General features: G+C 52.6%; 6 protein-coding genes across 6 annotated transcripts; 4 read left to right on the top strand and 2 right to left on the bottom strand.

Moving 5' to 3' along the window:
- Positions 1-331: 331 nt before the first annotated feature.
- N7482_002700 (methylenetetrahydrofolate reductase (NAD(P)H) MET12) lies at positions 332-2473 on the bottom strand (the record flags this gene model as incomplete). Its single annotated transcript, XM_056684825.1, has 2 exons — positions 332-2314; positions 2384-2473. 2 exons carry the CDS (start codon positions 2471-2473, stop codon positions 332-334), a joined length of 2073 nt encoding a protein of 690 aa, XP_056548431.1.
- Positions 2474-3147: 674 nt separating this feature from the next.
- On the top strand, positions 3148-3801 carry N7482_002699 (uncharacterized protein; the record flags this gene model as incomplete). Its single annotated transcript, XM_056684824.1, has 1 exon — positions 3148-3801. The coding sequence occupies one exon, from the start codon at positions 3148-3150 to the stop codon at positions 3799-3801; it is 654 nt and encodes a 217-aa protein (XP_056548430.1).
- Positions 3802-3974: 173 nt separating this feature from the next.
- N7482_002698 (Nucleoside diphosphate kinase) lies at positions 3975-4731 on the bottom strand (the record flags this gene model as incomplete). Its single annotated transcript, XM_056684823.1, has 4 exons — positions 4685-4731; positions 4537-4567; positions 4301-4448; positions 3975-4234 (listed from the first exon to the last, which is right to left on the bottom strand). Exons 1-4 carry the CDS (start codon positions 4699-4701, stop codon positions 3975-3977), a joined length of 456 nt encoding a protein of 151 aa, XP_056548429.1. The 5' UTR covers positions 4702-4731.
- A 321-nt stretch (positions 4732-5052) lies between these two features.
- N7482_002697 (glucan 1,3-alpha-glucosidase ROT2) lies at positions 5053-7996 on the top strand (the record flags this gene model as incomplete). Its single annotated transcript, XM_056684822.1, has 2 exons — positions 5053-5134; positions 5199-7996. The coding sequence occupies 2 exons, from the start codon at positions 5053-5055 to the stop codon at positions 7994-7996; spliced, it is 2880 nt and encodes a 959-aa protein (XP_056548428.1).
- A 2200-nt stretch (positions 7997-10196) lies between these two features.
- On the top strand, positions 10197-11190 carry N7482_002696 (PQ-loop repeat-containing protein; the record flags this gene model as incomplete). Its single annotated transcript, XM_056684821.1, has 4 exons — positions 10197-10240; positions 10308-10427; positions 10502-10717; positions 10776-11190. The coding sequence occupies 4 exons, from the start codon at positions 10197-10199 to the stop codon at positions 11188-11190; spliced, it is 795 nt and encodes a 264-aa protein (XP_056548427.1).
- A 317-nt stretch (positions 11191-11507) lies between these two features.
- Positions 11508-12697, top strand: N7482_002695 (uncharacterized protein; the record flags this gene model as incomplete). Its single annotated transcript, XM_056684820.1, has 3 exons — positions 11508-11547; positions 11677-12016; positions 12100-12697. 3 exons carry the CDS (start codon positions 11508-11510, stop codon positions 12695-12697), a joined length of 978 nt encoding a protein of 325 aa, XP_056548426.1.
- Between the last annotated feature and the right edge of the window lie 1529 nt (positions 12698-14226).

Genomic DNA, 14226 nt, shown 5'->3' with positions numbered 1-14226 from the left:
ATCGACGTACAACTGGGCGATTCTGATTCTGATTTTGAAAGCATTTATATGAGAGCCTTGTCGACAGACTACCGTACACCTACATAGCGAAATCGTTTTTTTTGGGTTGAAAGACATTACCCCTAAAAGTAGAAGTTCAATTTCATATAGTCATCTCATCAGTTGCACGAGCCCAAAAGTACTGTACAGAATCCAATATCTCATGATACCATCAGTCTTTTTCACATGGCCGAAATAAACAAATCATCATCTTCGAAGTCAAAGAACAGGGAGAAAGAAAGGTTTAGGGTATATCTAGCAGATGCAGTGTAGACAGTAGACTCCCCCTGGCTCACTGAGTCTCGCCCGCTAACACGCGCCACATCCACTTGACCTCGTCCTCTTCCTCCTTGCTGCCTTGGGGAGTACCTGCGCCGAATTGCTGACCAACGACGCAGACGAGCCAGACGTCGTTCTTGGTCGAGCCAAGGAAGCGCTCGGTGGGCGAGCCACGCGGGTAAATGCGGCGCCATTCGTCCCAGATACGGAAGGCTTCCTCGCCCCAGGCGCGGAAGCTGACTTCTTCAATGATGGTCGGGGTAACAATCTCCTTGCCACGGAAGACACCCCAGGTGACGGCGTTGACGCTCTCGGGGTTGGAATTCAGGTCGTCGAGCTCAACATCGGCGGGCTGAACAGGGAGCGAGGACTCGAAGGCGCCGGTGGTATTGGTGGCGAACCATACTAGCTTGTCATGGCCGTGCTTTGCGAACAACGGCTTGAGAATGTCGGTGTAGTCCTTGTTGGGACAGAAGAACTCGACGAAGGGCTTCTGGAAGACAAAACCCTCGCGCTGTGGGCCCCAGCCAAAGATGTGGTGGTCGCTACGGACACCGTTGACGGCGGGCTGCGAGGCTAGTGTCCACCAGCCTCGACCGTCGATGAGCTTGAGCAGCTCGGGCCGGATAAGCTCTGTCTCCGCATTCAGGCCGGCGCCTTCCTCAGCACCACCCTCAGACCAGGGCACCATGTACAGCTCTCCGGAAACGTGGCGGCGGAAGAGGGTGCTGATATCGGAGTGCTCAACAGGGTGACCCCAAATACGGCGGGCCACTGCAGAAGTGACGTGGAGGGATGGGCCGTATCCGTCTATCTCACCGAAAGCAGGGGAGCGTGCATCACCCCATCGACCGTTAGGGAAGTCATCCCATGTGGCCTCTCTGCCAAGAGAGCCCAACCCCTCGGAGATCTGAAGGGTGGTACCCCGGCCAGGAGGCATTGCTGGCTGCCCCACGCTGTTCGCAAGGGCCTCATGGACAGAATCGTGGGAAGAGCCCTTTGCCGAAAGCTTATCCACAATTAAACGGTTGTGTGGCTGCGAGTTCATAGAAGAAGCCCGGCGTCTGGCCAGGCGAGCCGGGGCGTCAAGAGGAAGGACACCGTCGACGTCCACAACCGCATAATCATCCTCGATGTCCGTGAAGGCCGGGATTAGATCACATCTCTCTAAAATGAATGAAACGGTCTTTTCCAAGTTCAAAGTATAGAAATGGAAACCCCGCGGCCCGGGAGACTTGAGCTCTTGGATTCCTCCAACAATCTCGCTGACAATATCCACACCGGCGCGCTTTACTGCATCATCGTCATGCTTCAGTTCTTCCATGCGCTTGGCAATGGGATCTGGGATATGGACGTGGCTGAGCTTCGTCACTCGGGTGAGAATCTTATAGCTGTGGATGGGCATCAGACCTGGGATAATGGGGATGGTCTTGAAGACGCCAGACTCGTGGTTCCGAAGCATATCCTCAAACTTCTGGTATGCCTCGATGTCGTATGTGAGCTGGGTCATGATGAAGTCCGCACCGGCGAGGGTCTTCTCAATGAGGTAGGGAAGGTCGCGGACTGGATCCTGAACATCCTGGAACGAGTCGGCCGGATGGCCCTCTGGGTATGCAGCAACACCAATGCAGAAGTAGTCGCCATGTTGCTTGCGAATGTACCGAACCAGGTCCACCGCGAAAGTGAAGTCCTTGTTGCTATCATCCTCTCCATGCATGTTGTATTCCTCGCTGCGGGGCGGGTCTCCGCGCAAAGCCAGGATATTGCGAATGCCGAGCACCTTGGCCTCTTCCAGCGCCATGTCCACCAGCGCGCGGCTCATGTTCGTGCATGTCAGGTGCAGCACCGTCGTCAACTGCAACTGGCGTTGGCAGACTTCCGCCAGTTCGAGGGAACGGGCCGCCGTGCTTCCGCCTGCACCCCAAGTGACCGTTACGAAGAGCGGGCGCAGGGCCTGAGCCATCCGCTCCAGACGCGCAGACAGGTTCGCGAAACCCTATAGTAGCGATCTCATTAGCAACCTGGGTTGTTTTCGCCACGACGAGCGCACGCGGGGTCACCCCACCATCCGGGTCTTAGGAGGGAAGAACTCCAGCGAGAAGTAATTAGCGTCCGGCGGCAAGGCCGCAATCTTCTCTGTGATCTTCTTCTCCATTGCGAAGGATGTCGTGAACGGCAATGGGAGAGGGTGTTGGAGGGAAAGAAAGAAGATTTGGGCAGAAGTGGACCTCCATGGATCTCCGATCCAGGCTGGTTGCATCGGGAAATATGAGGTCTACGCCTGCCGATGACGGCCATTCCGCATACTGCATGATCTACGCCGGGTTTTCCGTAGCTACCTGCTCTTTCTTATTCTACGTTCGCTCCTTTCTGCCCAGTTATCCTTTTTTTACAGCTGGGAACAAGCCTGCTCGAAGAACGTAAGATCACCCGGCAAGGCCATTACTCAGCACGATATGCGGCAGCGATTGCAAGCTCTTGACGAGTCCTTTTCACGTATATAGCAATGGCTTATTGTGGTCCCGAAAAGATTTATTTTGTAGACATCTCGAAATGTAGACTATTAGCAGATATTTGCCTACTAGTTTGCAAACATCAAGACATCCTTGGGACGAAATACCATCAGCGAAATAGGCGGGCATGCGAACTGATCGCTATCGGCCGCCGTAATCGGCCCCCGGTACGAGCTCTCGCGATCGCCGCTCACCAAACCGCGGCCGGGTCAATAGGAGAGAACAATCGCACCGTCTGTACTGCCAAAGCGAGGCAGGTTCCTGCTGAGAGGCGCTGTTTATTTCCGTTCTATCCTTTTCCAGGCCACAATCCAACATGGCTGTCCGGCATTCTGTGAACTTCCCGACCTTCCTTCGCCGAGTCCGCGCCAATGCTGTGCAACAGTCTGGCCTGCTGTCGCGACGAACCTTTTCCACGCCCCCGAACCCCTCGCAGGCGCCGCGGCCAGCTCAAGCAAGCCCTAAAGATTCCCGATCCCGTATACATCGGTTCAATGACCGCCTGCCACGATTCCTCCGCAACTATACAAAACCGCTATTAGGAGCTCCGGTGACGCACGTTACGTCTTTCTTGATCTTGCACGAAATCACAGCGGTGCTGCCGCTTTTCGGGCTAGTCGCTGCGTTTCACTCTGGCGCATGGATGCCAGACCTTAGCTCGGAGTCCGGGGAAAGCAATGCCTTTGACGAGGGAGCGAAGCGGTTTGGGCGCTGGTTGAGGAAAAAGGGCTGGGTTGAGGAATCCGACATCAATACCGTCGCAGAGCACGAATTTACTGGAGTCGGGCAAGCCCAACAGAAAGAGCAAGCAGGCGTGCGGCTGGTGTTGGAATTCGCGACAGCCTATGCGATTACGAAAGCTCTACTGCCTGTCCGTATAGCAGCCAGTGTCTGGGCCACGCCGTGGTTCGCACGGGCGATCTTGGCGCCGACGACTAATGCCGCTAGGAGGCTGTTCGGCAGAAGCTGAACACCACTTGTACACTACCAGAAAGATACCAAAACAGTCTGTACTCATAAACCATATGATGGAAGTTTGAATTTGTAGCCATAACGGGCCTTCTCTCAACACTATTGCAAAACTATCGCGCAAGCAGCCGAGGGAAGGCACTCGTCAAACACAAGGTTCATGGGATGAGTAATTTACTCGTAGACCCACTGGGCCTGGGTGGACTTCCACTGCAGGACCTCGGAGGGGGAGAACCAGAGGGCAATCTCCTTCTTGGCGTTCTCGACGCTGTCGGAGCCGTGGCAGACGTTGCGGCCGACATCGATGGCGTAGTCACCACGGATGGTGCCGGGAGCGGAGGCCAGGGGGTTGGTGGCACCCAAGATGACGCGACCGGTCTTGACGGCGTCCTTGCCCTCCCAGACCATGGCGCAGATGGGGCCGCTCAGCATGTCTAGCAACCTGTGTTAGAAGCTTGCGAAGGCGGGGAAGGGTACATTCGGTAGTTGCGGAGACTCACAGGAGATGAGGCCCTTGAAGAAGCCCTTGCCGGCGAGGTCGGCGTAGTGCTTCTCGAGGTGCTCCTGGCTGGGGGAGGTGAGCTTCATGGCAACAAGCTTGAAGCCACGGTTCTCGAAGCGAGAGATGATGGGACCAACGAGGCCACGCTAAGGTTAGGTTAGCAATTGAGACTCAATTGCCGATCGGGCCGACTATTCGTCAGGAGATAGGCCACTATAGGCTTCGCATTCATACCTGGACACCATCGGGCTTGATGGCAATGAAACTGTACCGATTGATTAGCTTCATCTTCACCGCTAGGGAGGGTCGCAAGAAGAAACAGCCAAGGTTGGGGGAGTGTGAGGGGTAAAGAAGAGGAATTGGGTAAAAGTCGGTAACTCACGTCTGCTCGTCGGACATTTTGATGGATTGGGGACTGAAGATCTGAGGGGATGGGGAGCGGAAGGAGGAGGAGGGGGGGAAGGAGAATAAATACCTGAGAGCCTTTTTTTGGCCGCGATTGGTGGGGCTGAGGGTGTTGACTGCCTGAGGCATAAGACGGACACCTCACTCAATACATTTTTGGTGGCCTGATTATGGCCTTAATAGCCTTGGTGCCTAAGGTGTCTTACCCCAGCTCCCCGTCGTCAGGCCAGCCTGGAGCTTCCCTATTGACAGGTGTCACGCCCCTCGGATGCTGGTCGACATCGAACTCTTACGACGCATTGGGTCAGAGATTGAGGGTCTCTGATTGTATTTATCCCGGATATCATGGCCAGGAGTCGGCCTGCATCCCGCTGGACGCCACTGCTCTCCTTGGTCGTACTCATCGCATTCATTGTTGCCCCCGGATGTAAGAACCCTCACAGCTACTTGGACTTATGTTCCTGTCAGAGACTAACTGAATTATTCTACAGTGGCCGTGAAGCATGAAAATTTTAAAACTTGCGACCAATCCGGCTTCTGTAGACGAAACCGAGCCTACGCCGATAATGCCTCCGGTCAAGGCGCGTCCTGGAGCTCCCCCTACGAGCTTGATCCTGCCACTATTCACTTCAAGGATGGCCAGTTGACCGGAGTCCTCATAAAAACAACCTCGGCCAATGAAAAAGTTCATTTGCCTCTTGCCCTTTCCTTTTTGGAATCCGGTGCCGCTCGCCTGCTTGTCGATGAGGAGAAGCGCTTGAAGGGCGATGTCGAAGTCCGACATGGCAGCAAGGCAAATAAGAAGCGTTATGATGAGGCCGAGAAATGGGTTATTGTTGGCGGTCTGGACGCTAGCAGGTCCGCGACTCTGAACGCCCAATCCGAGACAGGTTTCACGAAGGTCCTGTATGGACCCGAGAACAAATTTGAGGCGATCATTCGTCATGCGCCGTTTGAGGTCGAATTCCAGAGAGATGGCCAGACCCATATCCAGCTGAACCACCAAGGCTTCTTAAACATGGAACACTGGCGGCCGAAGGTGGAGGGCAAGGACGGAGAGTCCGGAGAAGACGAGAGCACTTGGTGGGAGGAGAGCTTCGGCGGAAACACCGACTCCAAGCCTCGCGGCCCCGAGAGTATTGGTCTTGATATCACCTTCCCCAGTTACAACCATGTCTTCGGCATTCCCGAGCACGCGGACTCGCTTTCCCTTAAAGAGACGCGAGGTGGTTCTGGTAATCATGAGAACCCTTACCGCATGTACAACTCGGATGTCTTCGAATATGAGCTCGACAGCCCTATGACCCTGTATGGATCGATTCCGTTCATGCAGGCCCACCGGAAGGGCTCGACCGTCGGTGTTTTTTGGCTCAATGCTGCGGAAACTTGGGTCGACATCGTTAAGAAGAGTGCATCATCCAACCCGCTCTCCATGAGTGCCAATTCGAAGACCAACACTCATACTCACTGGTTCTCCGAGGCTGGCCGGATCGATCTTTTCGTCTTCTTGGGTCCCACGCCTCAGGACCTCAGCAAGACATATGGCGAACTCACTGGCTATACTCAGCTTCCCCAGCACTTTGCCATCGCTTACCACCAGTGCCGCTGGAACTATGTTACTGACGAAGATGTGAAAGAAGTGGATGCCAAGTTTGACAAGTACCAGATACCCTATGATGTGATCTGGCTCGACCTGGAATACACCGACGACCGGAAGTACTTCACCTGGGACCCTCTCACCTTCCCCAACCCAAAGGGCATGCAGGAGAAGCTTGCTGCGTCCGAGCGGAAGCTCGTGGTTCTTATTGATCCTCATATCAAGAACAAGGAGAACTATTATGTTTCACAGGAACTAAACAGCAAGGGCCTTGCTGTTCTGAACAAGGACGGCGAAGTATATGATGGATGGTGCTGGCCCGGTTCCTCGAACTGGGTTGATTGCTTTAACCCTGCTGCATCCCCGTGGTGGAGTAGCCTCCACAAGTATGACAGGTTCAAAGGTTCCATGCCCAACCTGTTTATCTGGAACGACATGAACGAGCCCTCAGTTTTCAACGGCCCGGAGACTACCATGCCTAAGGACAACCTGCACTATGGCAACTGGGAGCACCGTGATGTTCACAACGTGAATGGTATGACCTTGGTGAATGCCACGTACCAAGCCATGTTGGAGCGCAAGAAGGGTGAGGTCCGTCGTCCTTTCATCCTGACTCGCTCATACTTCGCGGGAGCCCAGCGCATGTCGGCTATGTGGACTGGAGACAACCAGGCCACCTGGGACCATCTGGCCATCTCCCTTCCCATGGTTCTGAACAACGGCATTGCTGGTTTCCCCTTCGCGGGGGCTGACGTCGGTGGTTTCTTCCACAATCCTGACAGGGACCTTCTGGCCCGCTGGTACCAAGCCGGTATCTGGTATCCCTTCTTCCGTGCCCACGCCCACATTGATACCCGCCGTCGCGAGCCCTATTTGATCAGTGAGCCACACCGAACCATCATCTCCCAGGCCATTCGCCTGAGATACCAGCTTCTGCCCGCTTGGTACACCGCTTTCCATGAAGCCTCCGTCAACGGCACTCCCATTGTGCGTCCTCAGTACTACGTCTTCCCCGATGATGAGGAGGGCTTTGCCATCGACGACCAGCTGTATCTCGGCGACACTGGTCTTCTCGCCAAGCCTGTCGTGAAAGAGAACACCTTTACCACCGACATTTATATCGCTGACGACGAGAAATACTATGACTACTTCGATTTCACAATCTATCAGGGCGCCGGCAAGCGACACACTGTCCCCGCCCCCGAGGACAAGATCCCCCTGTTGATCCAGGCCGGTCACGTTGTTCCTCGCCGGGACCGTCCTCGTCGCAGCAGCGCTCTGATGCGCTGGGACCCCTACACCTTTGTCATCACTCTGGACAAGAACGGCGAGGCTGACGGTACTCTCTACGTGGACGATGGCGAGACCTTCAACTACGAGCGTGGCGGCTACATTCACCGCCGCTTCCAGTACCGGGACTCGATCCTGTCGTCGGAAGATATTGGCACTAACGGTGCCAAGACCGCCGAGTATTTGAAGACCATGGCAGCTGTGACTGTGGAGCGAGTGATTGTCGTTGATCCTCCAGCCTCGTGGAAGGACAAGAGTAGTGTGACCATCATCGAGGATGGGGCTAAGGCTGGATCCACGGCCTCGCTGGAGTACTTCGAGCAGAAGGGCGGCAAGGCGTCGTATGCTGTTGTCAAGAGCCCGAATGTTGGCATTGGAAAGACATGGCGGATAGAGTTTTAAGCAGTGCGTTGTTGTTTGTTCGACATGACATGATATACATGTGCGATAGTTATTAGATGATCAGGGGTCTTGATGTAGCATGCAATCCAGCCACGGATTTGTTCTTTCAAGAAGCCTTAGAAAGTCGGTTATTTTAGCGACTGAATAAGTATGGCTGAGCTTGGAATTTCTCAGACACGCGCTTTCCCACGTTGACGAAAGCTTTAAAAGACAGGCAAGTCGTACAAACATGTCACATATCTAGACAATTTGCGTAGCAATCCAGGCTCAATGAGCGCTCAAGTATTTGAACAGAAAATATGCCATAAAGCAGCACCTAGAGCATCCAGCCATTGAAAGAAAATTTCCTCTTCGCCCATAATTCCGGATCATTCCATCCAGCGAGTCTGTACCTCAACACAAAATTTGTGCCCCTCCGAGTCATGCGCAATCAGGCACAGTTCTCCATCACATCCAATATCCCATTCTACCCTCCTGTAGCTGTTGATTCTTGTGCCTGAGGGGGCAAAGGAGGACATCTCCGTCCAACCCTCTCTCTCGGAAGAAGATACGATAATCGTTCTTAAAAAAATTCATCGCGGCCACATTAGCTTTCTTGAGCGTACTATAGACACCCTCTATCAAAAAAATGGGCTCGGAATATACCCGCAGAATCGCATGGGTCATAACATAGACGCGCTCTCCGGGGCTTTCTTGGTCTGCTCTAGCACATGCTTCATTCACATGGTCTAGGAGATCCTGAGGATACTCAGGCTCCTGAGCTGCTCTGTGTGAGCGTAACCATTGCCGATGCCGCTCCCTCTCCCTCTGTACTCTGATTGAATACTCCTCTGCCATGGATTCGTCTATAAGGGTAGGGATTGGCATGGTCGAGGGTGTACACTTTGTAATAAATGACCCCAGAGAGGACCGAGTATTAACTGTGCGAAAGGCGTTTATTCGTGCATGTGGAGATCAACAGGGAGTGAGATCATTCCAAAATTAGAAAGTCTTCAGATCCAAATGAGGCTTAGCACCTGTGGGCCATGGCAAACTGTGATGTGTAGGCAACAATAGACAACCTAGGCGCTCTTTATCGATAATGCAGGGGTTTTTCCATAACATGAGCTCCGCATTTCATTAGTTCGTTTCTGTAGGCGATTCACCACATGACAATTCCCCCAGTCGCGACCATGATGTGCGAGTGTTGAACACAACCAATAAGAGATCATACACAAAGTTGAAACGAACCCTTCCTCAAAGATGAAGGACATCACAAATGCAATAACTGCTTTTAACGTACAGTGTGGATTCGAATGAACCATTCGTAGGCAGCTTCAACATGTACCTCATTCAAGATACATATATATCTGAGGTTGGTTATGCGTCGAGTCATATGGATCTGGAGGTTCTCGCAGGATGATGAGCATTATCCACCGCAGAGAAGTTGCTAGTCTTCGTCTTCAAATATATCACCACAAAAAAAGAGAAGGGAAGTCGACAGCTGAACTGATGGATGTAAATGAATGGGTAATGCCTTGGCGAGGCCCGGTCTAGCAAGTCTCTCACCAGCCTTATGGGCACAGACCAAGCCGGGCGTGGGGGCTGTCATGCGAGCAGCTTCCCCTTTGATTTCTCCATAGCTGACAGATATGAGCCACCGTGTCTATTAATTATCTACCTAACATCTCATTTTAGTAGTGACAGATCGGTCATAAATATCAAAATTGAGATGAGCAGTCAATAGGTATTAATTCGCTTCTACACACGGTCAATCCGCATCTCGAAGCAAAGGTAATCAAATTATGAAACAATTATAAAACAATTCTAATACAGAGCCAGCACCTATGACCATGATCCCTTTTTACATCCGCACGGGGCTGAGAAGATTTCCGAGGCTTCGCCAAGCCCTGAAAAACCGCCCATACGGGTTGCCGCGGCCCCGGTGATCGACAGGGTGGCTGACATAAGCCTGAAAAAGGCCGCATGCGTCGCGGCCGCGCCGGGCCTTGTCCTCCGCCCTGTTCCTCGCTGGTTTTTTTGGGTTCGTCCGTCCGAAGCTGCCCCTTGTGCCTCGTGGTTGTGACCATTGTCTGGTCAATTTACGCTGAATCGCGCCGGAGTCTCCATCCTACTTGGACGCGATTATCCCCCGATCCCGTTGAGTTGCTGATCCCGAGTATACGCCCTCCGGAGGCCGCGGAAGATCTTCACTGGCACCATGTATCTCATTCAACTCGCGATTGAATATGCCGCGCCTATCTTGTATGTTCCGGACCGAAGATTCATGTCCATTTTGAGAGGAACTGTGTGTTAATGATGGTTGAAACAGTCTCATTTCCTCCCCCCTCACGTCCTACCTGGACCAGATCCTTAGCATTCAGCGGAATAGGAGTTCGGTCGGATTTTCGCTCGACATTCCATTGATTATGCTTGTCGCTTCGATCTTGAAGTAAGACCCCCAATATCAATTTGACGGCACGAAGGGCTGAGCGCAATGGACATTGGGATTAACGCGCTCACTAGGGTCTTTTACTGGTTTGGCGAATACTACTCGAAGGCCTTGCTGGCTCAGGCTATGATCATGATTTTGGTGCAGATGGCCCTACTCAAGGTTGCTTTGGACAACCGGCCCGGCGTTGGCGCGAAAAATGGTATCGAGCATACACCCTTTACCAGTGGTGGCTCCGATGGTGGATTCAACCGGCCGTATGATTTCTGGCAGTGGAGGAACACCAAGCCGTAAGTCCTTTCGCACCCCCCTGGCCGCCAGAGAGACTGACACACGATCCTGTCATAGGTATTGGCTCTTCCTCGCCTACTTCGTGGCCATCTTGACCGTCTTCCACCTCACTCCTATCTCCGAGTCTGCGACCTATATCAGCATCCTGGGCGCTATCGGTCTTGCCGTCGAGGCCATTCTCCCGATCCCCCAAGTCCTCGCCAACCACCGCTCTGGCTCTTGCAAGGGATTCCGGGTGTCCGTTCTAGCCTCTTGGATCTTGGGTGACACCATGAAGATGAGCTACTTCTTCTGTAGCACGGAGGTCATTCCCTGGGCGTTCAAGATGTGCGGTATGTTCCAGTGCGTGTGCGACCTGTACCTGGGCTTCCAGTACTGGAGGTTTACGCGCGCATCCGGCCGGGCTGCTGGCAGCTCTTTGGAGCAAGACAGCCGGTGGGGACAGGGAGAGAAGGACATCCGCATGAACTGAGTGGGATTGCGGCTGTTTTTATGAGCGTATTCTGCATTTGCTGTAGATAGATGGCACCCAGCGAGCCATAGCGACCTATAGACCTTTAATTTTGAATGAAATGACGTTAATAATTATATTATTCAATTTTGTTCAAAGGCGCAAGAGAAGGGTGTGATGCTCCCTGTAGTGATTCCGTTTCGGGTAGTCGAGGGGACCTGCCCCGCGATGCCGCGATCCACGGATTTTCCCCCACGCGCGGCTAGACTCGCCATTTCTTCCTCTCTCCTGCATTCTGCTGCCACTCTAACGGTATATAAACCACACGGATACGCACAATGGCCTCCATTCCGACTATTCGTATCGGCTATGTGCCCGGTATGTCCCCGATTTGAGCTCAATGGCCGGCATCTGCGGTGACTCGGATGTACCGGGCGTATAGCTCCCTCGCGACATGAGATTTCTATGGATCAGTTAGACTGACAGCGATTTCCTACACAATATTAGAGCATTACCTGACCCCTCTTCACTTGGCCTTGCGCTCACCGGTCGTATCATCCCTTCCCTACAAGATCGCCCTGACCCCATTCCCGTCCGGCACGGGCCATATGATCACGTCGCTGCGAGGTAATGAGATCGACCTCGCCATTGGGTTGACCGAGGGATGGGTCGCCGGTCTGACAGGCAAAACGCAGCCGCAGAACTCCGCTGAGGGAGGATACAAGGTTGTCGGCCACTGGGTGGATAACCCACTGCGATGGGCAATCGTGACGGGCCGTAATCGGAACAATATCAATGGAGTGCCAGACTTGAAGGATCAGAGAGTTGGCGTCAGTCGGCTAGGAAGGTATATACACTTGTTCACCCATTGACATCCCGACTACGTGCCACAGAATGTCGTAGGACTCTTGGCTGATTGAGCTTATCTAGCGGTTCCCATATCATGTCATTTGTGCTTGCCCAGCAGCAGGGCTGGAAGCCAGATTCCCTGACCCCCGTCCCGCTCGGTCCCTTCGGCGCCCTACGAAACGGCGTCACTGGACAGGACGAGGCGAATCCGGAGCAAGAACCCACTCCCACAGCTGAGTTCTTCATGTGGGAGCATTTCACAACCAAGCCGTACTTCCACCCGACTACCGAGAAGCCAAACCCACCACTGAAGAACATCGGCGAGATCTTCACGCCCTGGCCGTCATGGATGATTGTCGCATCGACCGCTCTATTCCCAGACTCGCCGAATGACCAGCGTCTGCAGCAACTATTCCAGGTTCTGGACCAGGGTATCAAGGACTTCGAAGCCGACACTGCCCAGGTTGTGAAGCTTCTTGGCACGGGTGAGCTGGGCTGCAACTACATTGAAGAGGATGCTACAGAGTGGTTGAAGGATGTCAAGTTTACTAACAGTACTCGCGGTGTTGATCGCAAAGTGATCGAGGGCGTTGTGGATGTGCTGAAGGTAGCTGGTGTCATTGATACCGCCATGAGTAACGACGAGGCTATTCACCGAGTGATTGGGATTCCTCGGTAAGTCTAATGTCGGAGGTAGTTGAACTTGTTACGAGTATAATAAAATGCGGTATATATTGTCGAAACCTTTCATGGATGACGGTAGTGTTTGCGTACATTCCAAGCTTTTTCAAACGCTCCAAGTTTAATGGTCAAAAGTGAAACGGTTTAAAATGAAGGCCAAACTTTCGAAAGAGTCATTAATTCGTTCTGATGGAAACGAAATCCAGGCTTTCCTTAAGTGAAGAGTTCATACTATCAGACTTTCCATGTTGTATTCTAGGGGACCTTGTGCATAAAGGCGAATGATCGATCAGGAGTGGAATGCTCCAGACGTACTACTTTGAGAGCATACCGAAGATACCATATTGTCTACGGCTAAGAGCGCTTTGCAGACTGATCTCTACTAGTCGCCGTAAATGTGGGGGTTCTGTACGAATGCTCAAGTTTGTTTTAAGGCTATGTGGATGGTATCGGCAAAAGCCTTGAGAGGAGTAGGAGTGGATGCAACTTCACCATTTTCTGGGAATATACAGTGAACAACCTTAAAGATCCTAGAGAGGTTGAGTCCAAAATGGACAAACATACTCACTTTCCTCATTGAGGTGCTTGAATTTGCTCGACAGGTATTAAAGCATGGAACTATGCTTACTTACACCGAGAATATACTGTCCGGCAGCAACGGTGGCCGCGGAGCGTTGGCCAAATTTGGGAAGGTGTCCAGAGTGAAATCGCTGTGGTTAATACCAAAACCCTCACGCAAGTCGAAGATACCAACTCTAAACTCGCCAGTGCGGATTTCAACATCAAGATCAAACCACGTTGGAAGAAGTCAGCTACAGACAGACCAACCTCAAGAGGAGGAGGACAAAGCCACTCGATAAAGCCGCGTTCTAAATCCGTGCATGAGCTCCATAATGCGCGATAATCGCGTGTTGTGACGAGTCCCCTAATCTGTCACGTTTTGGGGGAAAAATGGGCTAGCTCGTATGGAACATTACGGGGATATTCGTTTGGCTTCAATGTAGGGCGGGCAGTCGTTCCTGGAATGTCGCCGTACGCCATGTCCGATGCCCTTCTTTCATAGGACCAGAGAACGGGGACCCTTTACAAATCCGTAGTTCTCCAAGTCACTTCAAGTTGAATAATTGAAGGCTCATGTATTCCATTTCCATGTAGCGAGTATCGTGAGCCTAGAACATAGTTCGTCCTCAAATTTCGCGACGCCCAGGAAACATTCCACGACCAACCGCTGGACCCCCTGGCAACAACACTGGAATGTAGGCGAGCTTGCTGGACCGACAAATCACACCAATCAACAGTCCAAAGTTGACAAATCACGTTAAATCATTCATGCGCGACCTCGGGTTGAGCTCAAATTGGCCCTGGCGTGGATACGGTGGATCATACCGTGCGCTTGGGACATCCATAACACCAAATGACGTACAATATGGACGCATTGTTTTCGCTAATGGCATGCAGACCGGGAGAAAAATATCCCCGGGCCTGCTATTTAAGATATCCCTAGAACTGAACCCTCGAGCGCCTGAT

Source organism: Penicillium canariense, assembly GCF_028826845.1.
Source record: "Penicillium canariense strain IBT 26290 chromosome Unknown utg000001l_segment0_segment0, whole genome shotgun sequence".
Lineage (NCBI taxonomy): Eukaryota > Fungi > Ascomycota > Eurotiomycetes > Eurotiales > Aspergillaceae > Penicillium > Penicillium canariense.
Note: the sequence above shows the minus strand (reverse complement) of the source record. Positions and strands in the feature narration are given on the sequence as shown.